General features: G+C 38.3%; 1 protein-coding gene across 1 annotated transcript in view; it reads right to left on the bottom strand.

Annotated features, from left to right (window-relative positions):
• Positions 1-548: 548 nt before the first annotated feature.
• Positions 549-14,889, bottom strand: part of UBE2N (ubiquitin conjugating enzyme E2 N) — a 36,638-nt gene continuing 22,297 nt past the window's right edge. The window contains exons 2-4 of the mRNA XM_032646382.1: positions 5,450-5,696; positions 5,116-5,256; positions 549-4,258 (exon numbers count right to left, since the gene is read on the bottom strand). Coding sequence (XP_032502273.1) covers positions 4,218-4,258; positions 5,116-5,256; positions 5,450-5,696 — 429 coding nt within the window. The 3' untranslated portion in view covers positions 549-4,217. The remainder of the gene's footprint in view (positions 4,259-5,115; positions 5,257-5,449; positions 5,697-14,889) is intronic.

The raw sequence follows: 14,889 nt of genomic DNA, 5'->3' as shown, positions 1-14,889 counted from the left end.
TCTTTCATAATTCCTAAAACTTTTTTTGTCCCATAGGTAAAAATGCTTAGCAGAGCAATGTTAAAGCTCCTTAATGAGCACCATAAAATGAACGTCTACGAGATCATGGGATTTCAGTTGCTCTGCTACGAGACAAGGAAGGTCTAAATATTCAGACAATTACCATATGCTTCTCCAACCAACCAGAAACAACTACATCAAGTCCACAGTGGCTCAGCTTGGTTATCAAGTCTGCATTCATACGCTTTCGAAATGCTACGCCAACTGGCACATACGAAATGAGATCAGCTAAAGGGTAGCAAAGGTGAAATTGCAGGGAGAAGGGAGGACCCAGACTCTTCATGTTGAGTTCCATACTTAACAGGAAAAACTTTAGTCCAACTCCCAGTTTTGCAGCCAATGGGAACTTGTCCAATTTGTAACATAAAGCTGTAGCAAAGCCAACTCTTGGAACAAATCCTCCCAATTTCCAACCTCAATGATAAAAATGGAAATTAACTCAGGGGGTGGGGGATTTGGTTAAGGAAACAAAGTATCACCAGTCTGGATGGTGGAGTACAGATTTTTATTCTTAATATTTCAAGTTATTACAGACAACATATTTTGCTTTTGTGATCAAGTCATTTAAAAATAAACCCCTGATATTTCTTAAACTAAGCAGCATGCTAAATAGCTAAATGAAATGTTGCCCCCAGCCCCAAAATACATTATTCCAATGAAATATTTTTTTTAAATAGACTGTTGAATTAGCTGCCCTATAATCACGGCATTTTTTTTTTTTTTGCCACCTTTTGTAGGTAAGGCTGTATTTTTAAACCTTTGCTACTGCAACTAACAAAAAGTTGATGTGGCTAGAGTAAGTAGCCAACAGATTCCTGAACCATCAAATAGAAAAATAAAGCCGATTCCTATCATTCCCATGATACCATTTAGTTCCATTTAGCTAAAATTGTGTTTATGTCTTAAAGGATACCAGATTTCCCCGCCACACTCTCCTTTAATAGTGCTAAACCATAGCACCTATGGCTGCTGTGTATTGATTTATTTTTAAATGCTCTGAAACTTTATTAAAAGTGTGTTCTTGGTGTAGAACAGAGTTTAAGTTCTACATAATTTCAAATCTGAGATCTCATTAGACAGCCTCTGAGAGGACCAAGACTAACTAGTGTGGAAGCAAATCACAGCAAAGGAGACAACAAAATTTAAAAATCACATGAAAAACGAAGCTCCTATTAATACCTCAGGATTTCAGAAAAGCTTCTGAATGGGCAGAGTTGACTTTCAAGAAGCACTTATCAATATATTCAGATTCTTTTCCTCTCGCAGGGCTTTGCACATGCTGTTCCCCAGCCTGGAGGTGTTGAATCCAGAAGAGTGGCCCCTCCCAAGTGCTTACTTCCCTTCTCCATCAGAGTGGAAACTGCTCTTTGTCCATGCCCCCCTACCCCATTAGATTAGAAGGTCCACAAAGGAACGTCCCATGCCAGTCTCATACACCTAATCATCCCCAACAAGTAGTACAGTGTTGGGCACATATTAGGCACTCTTACTTGACGAATAACCGTGTCCATAAGCTTAGTAGTTACAAAGTCAAAGACTTACGAGCAAGAAGAACTACATAAAGGAGCAGGTGGGCTGGGAGAGGACTCTAACAAGCTGGAGAGTCACTGAATTAAGAGAAGAATGACAAGCTCTTCTTAGGATGGCTGTTACTCAGCTCCTCCCAGAAGGTACCCTACATAAGCCAGGTCATGTCTGCTGCTGCCAGAACTTCAGATTATTCAAGTTACCAGAATTCTGGATTTTCATGTGAGTCTCCTGATTTTTTTAAACGTTGGCACTGAATTCAAAATGTTTTAACCAACCACACTGTGTGGGCCAAGGAAAATAGGCCCCAAAGCCAGATGTAGCTCTCAGTTTTCGAACTCTTATCTTAGACTCTTCCAGAGCCCCTTAAATCCTAAGAAAGCTCAACACACAGGTTCTTGTTTCATCTCACTGGTTGAGAAAGGAAGTATTACCAAAACAATGGGGACTCTTATCAAAATTACAAAGGAAAAAACCAGGATGCCATGAAATTAGGAATTCATGTATTTGAAATAAAAACAGTGAATTATTTCATTTCTGTATTTCTATAACTCAAAAACTCAGAGGCCTATTTTAGATACATTTTGTAGAGCAACAGATTTAAATCTGGAATTTTATAACTTGTAAATCACTATGTAATACTAGCTATCATCATGAGTAGTGCCATCTGCAATAAATAAAGCTGATCGCTATTTAACTGCTTGAAGTGTTCACTCATTTTGGCCCCAGAATGAGATTCAGTTTCCTTAGTGGCAAGACAACTTCTAAACAGCTCAAGAATTGTTATAAATGACAACTGCTGTTAAGTCTTTAAATTTACAATATTAGGGTTATGAACAATTTTATTCTGAGTTAAACTAGCATTTGTTTCCAAGCAATGCATTTATTTGGAAGGATATCAGTTACCAGTCATCAAAAACTTTTGTATGTTGAAAATGTAATTTTAATAGATAATTCTTCATCTTACATAGGAGCACAATAAAATACACCACATTCTGAAAAAACTCCAGAAGTTACGAGAATAAGAGGCGGGGAAATTCAGATGGGCTACAATATCCATTACCTTAAACTGCAAGAGACAAAGGTTCCAACCCACAGGTTAACATTTACATACTTATGACTGACTACATTTATGTCTTAAAAATAACAAGAATCAGGAATTAGATATGGAAGGGTGGGAAAGAACAGTTTTGTGGGGGAGGAACTCTGTCAATGCAGAAAAAAGAGTTGATTATCAAATTAAAGAATAAAAGGAGCTCCCGTAGCAAATATTAGAGGGATGACAGTAAGAATCATTAATTGAGGATATGATGCCCTCTAAGGGAGAAACCTTTCTGATGACACTTATGCAAGCTGGCTGCTTGAGATTTGCTCAGCAGGTCTGTAAGAAAGACTCATAAATGGCCTGAGCAAACCCCAAGTGATTATCAGATTGGTGTTTCCTAATAACACACACCAGTGGTCACACATGAAGTTCTGAGACAAGAACTAAGAGCAAAGTCATAATGCAAATGCCAGACACAAATGTGGCACGTGTGAAAGTCCCACATAAAGCCAGTCACGAGTGTGGCTGTGCTGTGACTCTCTCTCCTCTACAGTAATTTTCAAACATTGTGGCAAGACACCAATGATCATCTAACTAATCAGACAACACAAACACATTTATTTCAAATTTCTAGGAGGTAAAAAATGTCACATACTGATGCTTTAGGCATGCTCAGGGCCAGCTTATAAATACTCCATTCAGTGATATATCTTAACACAAATTTTGCATTAGTGAAAAGAAACTGGCAAAATCCTCCTCTCGCCATTCAATTTGTCAGACGTTGAAGACCAAAAGAGAATGTTCCATCAGTTTTAATTTTTAAATACGATTGTCACATTGGGAAAAATGAAATAAACACAGTAAAATAAACTGTACAAAGGCAAAGTAGAATAACAAAAAATATTTTACTAAAACATAAGATTTACAGAAGTTTCCAGACAAGCCATACAAAATGGTCACAAGCTTTTTCTTGAAGGGAGGATTCTACACTTGACAGCAAAGTCACAATGTTATTAGTGAGGGCTGTGATGTTTGTTTAATGTTCCCATTTTGGTTCAAACAATCAAGCTTGTCCATCTACAGTGTCTAAATAAAGTTAGACTTGGCTAGAGAGCATATTCTAAAGAACTGGTTAGCTGCTTTTAACCAATGCAATCAGATCACCATAAAAAGGGGGAAAGGAGCCCATAAAATTAAAATAAAACTACCTTCCCCCCACCACCAAAAAAATAATAATAATAAAGAAAACCACCCACACCCCTGCAGCTAACCCTGACAACTACCTTCATTCACAGTGCTTTATACTCAAACCATGATGGGGAAATGAATAAAAGCAGAGAAAGGCCACTGCTTTTAAACATTTTGCAACAATCCAGATGACACTTCTAGCCTCTGCTCATGCTTTACAACAGTGAATCAGGACAAGACATAGATTTGCTAATGTGCATTTAATCACCAAAGGACTGAAGATGTCTGGGCTTTTATTCTGTAATGTTTCTAAGACTGTGTCCATTAAATGCAAACAAAAAAGGAAGAAGTCTTGGCAGAACAAGAGAAGTGATGCACACTTGATGATCGGATCGATTTAAATATTATTCATGGCATATAGCCTAGTCCATGCTCTAGCTGCAGACAAAAACAAACATGCAATTATTACTTTACTTACTTCAATATGTTCCTTTCCAAACTCTATAAAAAGTAAACAAACAGTATTAAGTTAATTATGGAAACAGCATGCTGTAATCCCTTAAATTCATGCCATTTTCTATAATCTGGATCAGGGCAGAAAGCTTGTCTATGTGTCTAATTACCAAAACACTACAATAGAATTTTAAAGTTCTACAAAATTCAACAGGATGAAAAGAGCTGTCTTCTTTTGTCTCCTTCATTTCTAGACATATAATCCTACTCATTAATTATGTTAAAATCTGTAGCAAGAAGCTTACTGATTTCAAACTCCCTAACTAAAAACTGACACATAGTTTAGTTTAATCAAACAGATTGCAAAAACAGCTCAAAGAAGCTTAAAGGTCTTCCATTATCTTTAAGTATTGCTAGATGAATGGCAGGCACTCAGGTATTTGTTAAATCATGTGTAGTTATGCAAGAGTCCAAGATCTCCCAATTACAGTTCCTCTTTAAATTTGGGAGTCATGTAGCAGGCTATAAGATGGCGTTTGAACATCTTTTGTTAAGAGGTTATTTACATACTATAAGAAAGATCTGATTTTTTTCCTTTTAATGTATTTTTTCTTTTTCTTGTTAAGACTCTAAATGATGTTTTTAAGACGGTGGTACAGGGGAATTCCCTGGCGGTCTAGTGGTTAGGACTCGGTGCTCTCACTGCCCAGGAGATCTTAGGCCCAGGAACTAAGATCTGGCAAGCTGAGCGCAGTGCAGCCCCCGCCCAACCCCCCCCCCAAAAAAGGTACAGGTTGTTTTTTAAAGTGGAAGTGGTGTGAAGGAGAATGAATATTAAATACCTGTTTCTATGGCTTGGGCTTCGTTGGTCTTCCACTGCTCCGCTACATCATTTGCTAATGGATCATCTGGATTGGGAGCACTTAACAAAGCCTGGATCGATAGCAGAACTGTGCGGATCTGCAGTGCTGGGGACCACTTATCTATGAAGGTAACAGGCCCAGAATGACCAAGCATGAAAAAAACAGCCACAGAACTGCTGCACTTCCCTCCTACAGAGTTCTGTGGTCTTTATATTATATAAGGTAAAATTACAATATTCAGATTCTCAAAAGGGAATGCTTAAGAGAAAAAGGTGAAATCTTAATAGCATATAATGATAAAGATAACACTTACCTTTCAAAATATCTAAACATATTCTTCCCAACTTGTCTACATTAGGATGATAAATTTTGGTCATGAAACGTACTTTAGGGGCTGCCATTGGGTATTCTTCCGGAAGGAATAGTTCAAGTTTAAAAGTCCCTCCCTCAAAGGGGGAATCCTGAGGGCCAGCAATGACCACATGAAAATAACGGGCGTTGCTCTCATCTGGTTCTGCTTTAATGCCGGGAACTGGCTCTGCCAGCAAACGCTGGGTTTCCTACAACAGAAAAACATAACACATTTGTGAAACAAATATCATTCTGCTAAACACCAAAATAAAAGAAAATTTATCTCTTGGAATTGGACATAAAAGAACCTCTCCAATCTCCTAGTTTTTATTTAGCTTAATAAAATGCAAAGTTCAAAGGAAAAAACATAATCACAATCAGCTGAAAGCAACTGCAAGCAAATACTGATGACATCATATACAATTCCAGCTACAAATGTCTACAAATACGTTGAGAATAAAATTAGACTAATGAAACTGATCTTATACTCAAGGAAAAGAGAAGAAAAAAAAAAACACTAGAATTACTACATAGGTAAAGTAACTTGCTCTGTTTAAACTTTACCAAAACCAAGCTGTTTAAAAAGTAAAATTACTTTTTAAAGCCATTGAAAAATCTCCCCTCTGAAAAATATAATGGAACAAAATAAGTACAAGTGCCTAGGCATTTAAACAGGGCTAGAGAAATATACACAACCACGCTGATTAGTCTCTAAAATTGACAACGACTCAAATGGACCCTTCTTGCTCCCTCAGCAATCATATCATTAGTTCTCTTTTCCATCTTTCTCCCTCTCTCCTAAATAACTGTAATATCCTTCCTCCTCTCTGTTCAAACCTCCAATATCTCCATCCACATCCTCACTTTTGGCTGGTAACTCTGCTTTGTATTTCATGAGAAAATAGAAACCTCCTTAAGTTCCCACTGTAGCATTTGTATACCAAACCGCATGTGTGTGCCCATGTGCTCTGCACCTTTTCTCCTGTTACTAAGGATGAAATGGCTGTCACTGGCTAAAACCAACCTCTCCACTAGATCTTATCTCCTTCTCACCTACTCAAGGACATTGCTCTAGCATCGCCTTCCTCTCTTGAATCATCAGTTTCCCCTCTTTATTGGATCTTTCCCCAAACTATACAAACTTACTGTAATTTCTCGCCCAAAAAAGGAGAAAATGACCTTGACCTGACTCTCCCCCACCAGCTACTGCCCCATTGCTTTGCTCCTCTTTGAAAGTTATCTATACTTGCATGTCTCCAATTTCTCTCCTCCCCTCCTATCTTGAACACAACTCTCCAATCAGGCTCTAGCCACCAACCTGCTTGTTGAGGTCATCAATGATTCCCACATGGTAAAATCAAATGGCTAAAGCTTAATCTGCATCTTAATTGACTTAAACACAATATCTTACCCAGCTGGTCTGCCCTCTCCTTGGTCTGCAAGGCTTCATCCAGCTTCCTGCAGCTGGCTCTCTTCCTACTTGTACACTCTCCTGGCTCTCTTCCTACTTGTATGGCAGCAGCTCCTTGCAGTTTCTTCCCACCTCCCCAATACTCCAATATTAACGTGAGCCAGGGCTCTGTCCTAGGTCTTCTACTCTGCCTACACACTTCCAGAGTGATCTCATCCAGTCCAATGAATTTAAATACTCAATCCACTCCATATATGCTGAAGCCCCAAAAGCATATCCTGCACATATATCTCCCTGAATCATGCCTCTTCTATCCATAACTGTCTGCTCAACAGCTGCTCTTAAATGTCTAATACGCATCCCAAATGTAGCATGACCTTTCCCCACCCTCAACCTGCTCCTCCTCAAAGCCTTCCTCGAGTCAGTTAACCAGAAATCCATCCTTCCAACTGATCCACCTTTTCCTTCATACCCCACCCATCTAACCTGATAAGCAAATTTTGTTGGCTTGAACTTCGAAATCTACCCGGAATTGGACAGAAGTCTCATCACTCCACTGCTACACTCCTGATCCAAGCCACCATCAGCTCTCACCTGACAGACTTCAACAGCCAACTAACTTGTTCTACCTGCTTCTGACCCTCAACCCCCATCTGTATTCCACAGAACTTTTAAAAATCAAAGTCCTTATAATGCCCCCCAAAAGAAGCTTTACGTGATCCCCTCATTCCACCTATCTCTTAGCCATCTTCAGCTATGCTTCTGCCACCCTATCCCCCCATCTCATCTGCTTTGTTCCAGCCAGACTAGCTTCTATGTAGTTCTTCAACCTGCGAGGCATACTCCTCCCTCAGGTACTTTGTGCTCACTTTTCTTCCCCCAACTTTCTATAGAGCTCACCCACCCAGTTCCCAAGATCTCCATTCAAATGTGTTTTCTCTCAGTGAAGCCTCCATAATCGAATCTGCAAACCCCACTCCACCCTATCCCACACCCTCCCCCTCTATCCCTGCTCCCCCTGCCCCACCAACTGTATCTCCAGGGCCTCCGAACATATTACATCTCACTTGTTTTGTTTGGAATGTAAGTAACACAGAAGGGGAGATTTGTGTTTATTTACTGCTATATCCTCAGCATTTGGAACAGTGCGTGGCACCACAGATGTTCAGTAAATATCTTACTGATTTATGAATCTATCTAATGTTACAAAGAATGAGGAATAAACAATCAGAAATTTCATCTTTAACATTAATGTTATTCAAAGCAGGATGAGCACATCACAAGAAGAAAAAGAATCCACTCAGGGGCTTCCCTGGCGGCGCAGTGGTTGAGAGTCCACCTCCCGATGCAGGGGACACGGGTTCGTGCCCCGGTCCGGGAAGATCCCACATGCCGCAGAGCGGCTGGGCCTGTGAGCCATGGCTGCTGAGCCTGCGCATCCGGAGTCTGTGCTCCGCAATGGGAGAGGCCACAACAGTGGGAGGCCCGCATATGGCAAAAAAAAAAAAAAAAAAAATCCACTCAGGTGTGGTAAGAAATAATCTAATTTATATTTATAAATTATTTAGCCAGAAAAATGTTAATATTCAATATAAAAACTGACAATAATAGTACATGTAGTTTTATATATTAGTAATATATTTTCAACACTTTGAATACGTATGTGTAGTCAAAAACATTTAGAACACTGCAGTATCTAAACATTTAGGTATGAAAATCAATGAATGAGAATACTGTATTCACACTGCCTTCATTTAAGAAAAATTATACACCTTACACTACTTCACTCTACAGCCTGCAGTGCATATACTAAAAAAAGATTTCTCTGTCAGCACGGTTATATATTGAAATAGTCACAAGATGCAGATACAAAATCAAATCCTTTCCCAAAATGTGTTAAACTCATTTAAAGTAATGCTTTTAATACTTTAATTCAAGACTAGTTTGTTTTGTTTTGTTTTAATCATGGCAATGCAAGGGCAAATCAAAAACTGAAACGATATACACTACTTTCAGCAAAATATTCTTTAGATTCAAACAAAGTAAAACACTTATTGGAGCATTAAAAATCTCAAGAGGCAATAAAGAAGCCTCCCATCTTGGGAAGTCCTCCAACATGTAACTAGAACAAAAGAGAAAAAGTAAAGATACCAGGATGAACAGCAGGCGTGAAGGTATGAGAAAAGAAGTGGATGGTAAAATTCCTTGAATTTTGACTCCTCACCTCCATCCTCCTTTGGTTTTACCCCAGGTCTTCATATTTTTAGCCATAGAGAGAGACTGGGGGAAAAAAAGAGAAAGCTGGGGTCCAAGAGCCCCAAAACACCATTCCCTGGTTAAACGAAATAGTAGCTCTATTCAAAGCTATAAAAAGCTTCCAGAAGGGCCTCTAAGATCACATCCCAAAATAGCTTCAAAATCACTCTCTGTAGACATTGTCAGAGGCAGAGAGCATTCTCCTCATCTTCAGTTCACCCTCAAAATCAGACAGTCTTTCTAAAGAATGTACATATTAAACATATCATGTGGCCTGATCAAGTATCAGATTTAATCAGAACACATTCTAGAATAAGCTCTTGGGTATCGAAAACTTTTTGAAATAGTTTTTATATGCTCTCAAGTCCTAACGGATTTTGATATAATGAACAGATGCGTAATTATTTGACTACACAGCACTGATTTCCCAAACCCACAGCATAAATTACAGGAGGAAAAAAAGAATAAAATCCAAACCAAATGGAACAATTCTCTCCCACAGAAGTTGTCGATTTTTCCCTAAAAAGGCAAAAACTGGGTAGGAAATAAAATCCTTCCTGCTACTACTCTCACACATGGTTATAACTGTGAAACACGTTCTAGTTTTATCCTATCCTTTGGCAGAAAGACAGTGAAGTATTCTTCAAGTCTAGAAATAATGGGTTCAAATTACTAGTGCATTGCTTAACTACAGTTTTGAGCACGTAATTTACATTGCTCTGAGCCTCAGCTTCCTCATCTATATAGTTAACATTACCTCTCATGCAGAGGTGCTATGAAGAGCAAATGAGATAACACTGTAAAAGGACTTGGCAAATGAAGTCACATAAGAAGGCCACAGTCACATTATAACCAACTCAAAAAGAATCTAGGGTAAGAACAAAGCACAGTAACAAGTCTCAAGATTTATTAAATAACAGTGTTTGTTTTTAAAGAAAACAATAACCTGTAGTTGCATTTTGTGATCCTATTTGTTTAAAAGCAATCCTGGGACTGAATCCCAGGTAGAACTTAGGTTAGGCCATGCAGAATAGAAAGTAATGTAGACTAGTTTAGAAAATTGGTTACAAAAAGTAGAAAAGGAAGTACATAAAAGGAGAATATGAATTTAAGTGGCAACAAGATTAGGTCACAAGGAAACTATGTCATCTTACAGAATGCATATAGCAGTTCAAGCTACAAATACTTTAAAGGATTTAAATAACATCAAATTGATCTGATTATCAACAGATCTATTGGGACTCAAAGAGCAAATCCCAGAATAACACCACAGTAATGACAACACTTGACATTCAATCAACTAAACTCCATTAACTAGGACTTTTCCTGTTTTTAGGTTCAGTAATAATTTGTGTGCACTATGAAACAATGTAAGGTCTTACAAATTTTAAGGCAATGAATTATGTACAGTAAAATTTTAGATAATAAACCACTCTTAGAAAAAGAGTGGTAAGTTTCATGTAGGAAAAGCTGTCCCACTTATTAACTGTATATACCCCCAACACATTATATGTACAGCAATTAGAGTTTTCCCCATTTAGAATATTCTCTGAAACACAAAACTACAATTGTGGATCTTTTAGCTCATCTCGCCTGAGATCTGACTATACTCAATAACTCTATCAGGGACACCCCTGGTGGCGCAGTGGTTAAGGATCTGCGTGCCAATGCAGGGGACACGGGTTCGATAACTGGTCCAGGAGGGTCCTACATGCCGTGGAGCAACTAAGCCCATGCGCCACAACTACTGAGACTGTGCTCTAGAGTCCTCGAGCCACAACTAACAGCCCACGTGCCGCAACCACTGAAGCCCATGCACCTAGAGCCCGTGCTCCGCAACAAGAGAAGCCACAACAACGAGAAGCCCATGCACGGCAACCAAGGGTAGCCCCCGCTCGCCGCAACTAGGGAAAGCCCACGCACAGCAGAGAAGACCCAACTCAGCCAAAAATAAATAAATTTAAAAAAAAAAAAAGAGTTCGCATGCTGCAACTAAAGATCCTGCACACAGCAACGAAGATCCCACGTGCTGCAACTGAGACCCAGTGCAGCCAAATAAATAATAAAATAAATAAATAAATTTTTAAAAAGTAATGTGGTAAAAAGAAAAAGGTAAAATTAATTTTAATATTTTATTTAACCCAATATATTCAAAATAGCATTTCAACACGTAACCAATATAAAAATTATTGATGTATTTTATGATCTTTTTTCATATTGAGTCTTCAAAATCCAGTGTGTAATTTATACTTAGGGCACATATCAATTTGAACTAGACACTTTTCAACTGCAATCTCCACATGGGACTGGTAGCTACCATATAGGACAGTGAAACACAAGACAATCCTGTTATGTGATGATTTTACTTACAGGTCATTAAGAATAATTTAACTTACTTCATATAGTGAGTAAAATTTGGTAGAGAAATTTTAAAGCATCACTATATTCCCCTCAAAAAATTCTTTATGAAAAGTAACGTCAGGGAATTCCTTGGCAGTCCAGTGGTTAGGACTCGGGGCTTTTCACTGCCAAGGGTGCAGGTTTGATCCCTGGTCGGCGAACTAAGATCCTGTAAGCCTCACAGCACGGCCAAAAAAAAAAAAAGTAATGTCAGACATCTGAATCACTAATGGCGAGAATGTGTATTACTGTTTTTACAGTCACAAGATTGTGTTTGAAAATGATTTGTAGCAATTAAAAAAAAAACACTGCATGGAGAAAAATTAATTCAAACAAGGCAAGTTCACGATGAAATAAGGGTTAATCGGTGAGAAATAATTTTAATGGTTCACACTACCCCCTAGTGGACATAAGACATCATCTACTTATATCAACCCCTTTTCCTTGTAAAATGAAAAATCTGACAATCATATAAGTTAATTATTTTACCCTAATTCACTGTTTTTTAAAATGCTTATCCTAAAGTTAGATGAGAATAATGATTCTAAAGGCACACCCTCCTCCTCCTTTTTCTCCCTCTACTCCCACACACTTAAACCTCATAATTTCTTAGGTGGTACACTCAGAGACGGAAAAATGGAGGTAACTGTTTCAAAGGCGCTGGATACCAAGACATCACTCTGTTGAAAAGCTTTATTTCCAGTCAGACTGATAAGTAACAGTTAGGAAAGTACTCCTGTGTTCCACTTGGAGTAACATCCAATAGATAGGGTGGGATGACTTGGGCAAGAAATCTCTCCATTCTAATTTTTCTCCTCAACCCAAGACCAGATCAATACTTCTGTTAAGTTCAGTGAAAAGGAATGGAGACTTAGGAGCCAGAGAAGAACTTTTCAAAGGCTAAGTATATCCAACCAACTTACTTCTCAGGTCTGAATTTGTCTGGAAGCATCTCCCTATACTTCCAGTTTCCTGCACATTAATACCTCCACTCCTCTTACCATAACTAGCACAATAACTTGGTTTACTTGTCAGACCCTACACTATTGAAACATGGGAACTCCAGCTAGCAAATGGTGGTGGTTAAGTGCTAAATAAAGGCTTCTTCCAGGAGTAAATGCATGCACACTCAGGTCCCATACAGCTGACGAGAAGGATTACTCTACCTGCTGTCAGTTAGTAACTTCTACCCCAGGAACGGCACATACAATTATTCCAATCAGTGACAATGGACAAAAATCTGAAAATCCTACTAACAAACTGTGCATCCAACAAGGAAAACTATTAGGCTGAATTCCTTGTCTTCCTTGTCTACTACCCCCCCAATTCTTTTGCCCCCTAAACGCATCAGGTTATGTTGCAGTCTGTTTCTTTTCCTCCCGCATCACTAGCCTGTAAATTCCATAAGGTCAGGGACTCTATGCAATTATCAAGCAATGTTCCCAGATCAGCAGAGAATCTATAAAAGCTCAAGTAATAAAAAAAAAACTAGGTCAAATACCAATTTAAGTGCTTTAAATGTATTACTAACTCATTTAATCCTCAGACCCATTTTACAAATGAGGAAAATGAGGAACTAAGAGTGACCACTTAACAGTATAACCAAAGCTAGCAAGTGACAGAGCCAGGTTTGAAATCCAGGCTATTGGGCTCTACTCACTGTAGCTTCAGAGCCCGTTTTCTTAATCTCAATGGTAAAGAGAAAGACAATTAATACAAACAGTAAATATCAAATGTTTGGTAGGACAATAAATAACACAGAAGTTAAGGAAGGGCTTCATAATCATGAGGAAGTACTTCATGAAAAAGGTAAATTAAGCCATGTCACTTATTTTTTTCTTTTGGGATTGTCAACTGAAGAAGTATATAGTCTTACTAAGATAAATAGGGTAGGGGAAAAAATCTGCTATATTTGATTTTAAAATTGGTATAGACCAATTTTTGCATTCTTTTTTAAATTTTAATAATGGTTATTTTTTATTTGTTTGTTTGTTTATTTTTGGTTGCGCTGGGTCTTCATTGCTGCGCGTGGGCTTGCGACCCTAACTATCTGCTATGTGGTAAGCCATTCTGTCTCTGATATTACAAAAACCATTATGCTCTGAAATGTTCTGTGACTTTGAAATATGAACTTACTAACAAATGTATTAATTCCTTATTTTGCTCATGGTATTGCGGCATCAACTAACTCTAAGTAAGAGTAAAACAGAGTCCCTTGCCCCCTCCCACCCCAGGAATTTATTTCAATGTGAGTATAAATATACACAAAAGTCAGAGTTTTTTTAAACATCTTTGTTGGAGTATAATTGATTTACAATGTTGTGTTAGTTTCTGCTGTATAACAAAGTGAGTCAGCTATACGTATACATATGTCCCCATATCTCCTCCCTCTTGCATCTCCCTCCCAACCCTCCCTATCCCACCCCTCTAGGTGCTCACAAAGCACCTAGCTAATCTCCCCGTGCTATGCAGCTGCTTCCCACTAGCTATCTATTTTACATTTGGTAGTGTATATATGTCAATGCTACTCTCTCACTTCGTCCCAGCTTACCCTTCCCCCTCCCAAAAGTCAGTTTTTGGAAGATGCATTTTAGAATGGGTATCTCAAGGTCTTAGAGTAGGTACAGGTGTGAGTTAGGGACACTACATGAACAACAGGACTAGACTGGGGGCATATTTTTTCTTGGCTATTTCTAAAGACACTTTAAAAGTTTTCTGGAAAGACAGAAACTTTACATCTCCATCTTTTTTTCCCTGTTTTTTTGAAAGATTTCTAAATATTGGCATCACAGTTAAAGAGAGTATCAACTACTCCTTCATATAGCACTCATGAAATTCTTGGTGGTAAAAATGTCCTTTGAATACACAGCACTGTAATTAGTAGACTGATAGAAGTTATGTTTCCCCATTTCTCTTGGTTTCTTATTTGATGATGCCATAACACTTCATGGCTTGAAATGACTTTAGCACCAGCTCAAAAAATAAGTCTTTAGTGATTTGAATACTTTAACTGCCCATCTTAATGAATTCTGTGTCTTAGGAATGATATTTTAGACCTCTGAATGAAGAGAGGACCTAATAACTTAGTAACACTTCATCAGTGGGATTGCTATTGTGCCAAGGTACTTAAGGCACTGTTAATAAACCCATTAAAAAAAAAAACTTGCATATTTAAGATTCTGGTAGGGAGGGTGTAACTTAACAGGTGGGGGAGGGAAAGTCTTCTGAATTCATCCTGAATGGAAACAGGGAAAAATTTTAAATGCCTGTTCCTGTATGGTGAACAATAATTATGAGTGATACATTAGCAAAAACCAGTGAACACGTACTTTTTA

Source organism: Phocoena sinus, chromosome 10 (genome assembly GCF_008692025.1).
Source record: "Phocoena sinus isolate mPhoSin1 chromosome 10, mPhoSin1.pri, whole genome shotgun sequence".
NCBI classification, from domain to species: Eukaryota; Metazoa; Chordata; class Mammalia; order Artiodactyla; family Phocoenidae; genus Phocoena; species Phocoena sinus.
The sequence above is the reverse complement of the archived record's forward strand: the minus strand, read 5'-3'. Positions and strand labels throughout refer to the sequence as shown.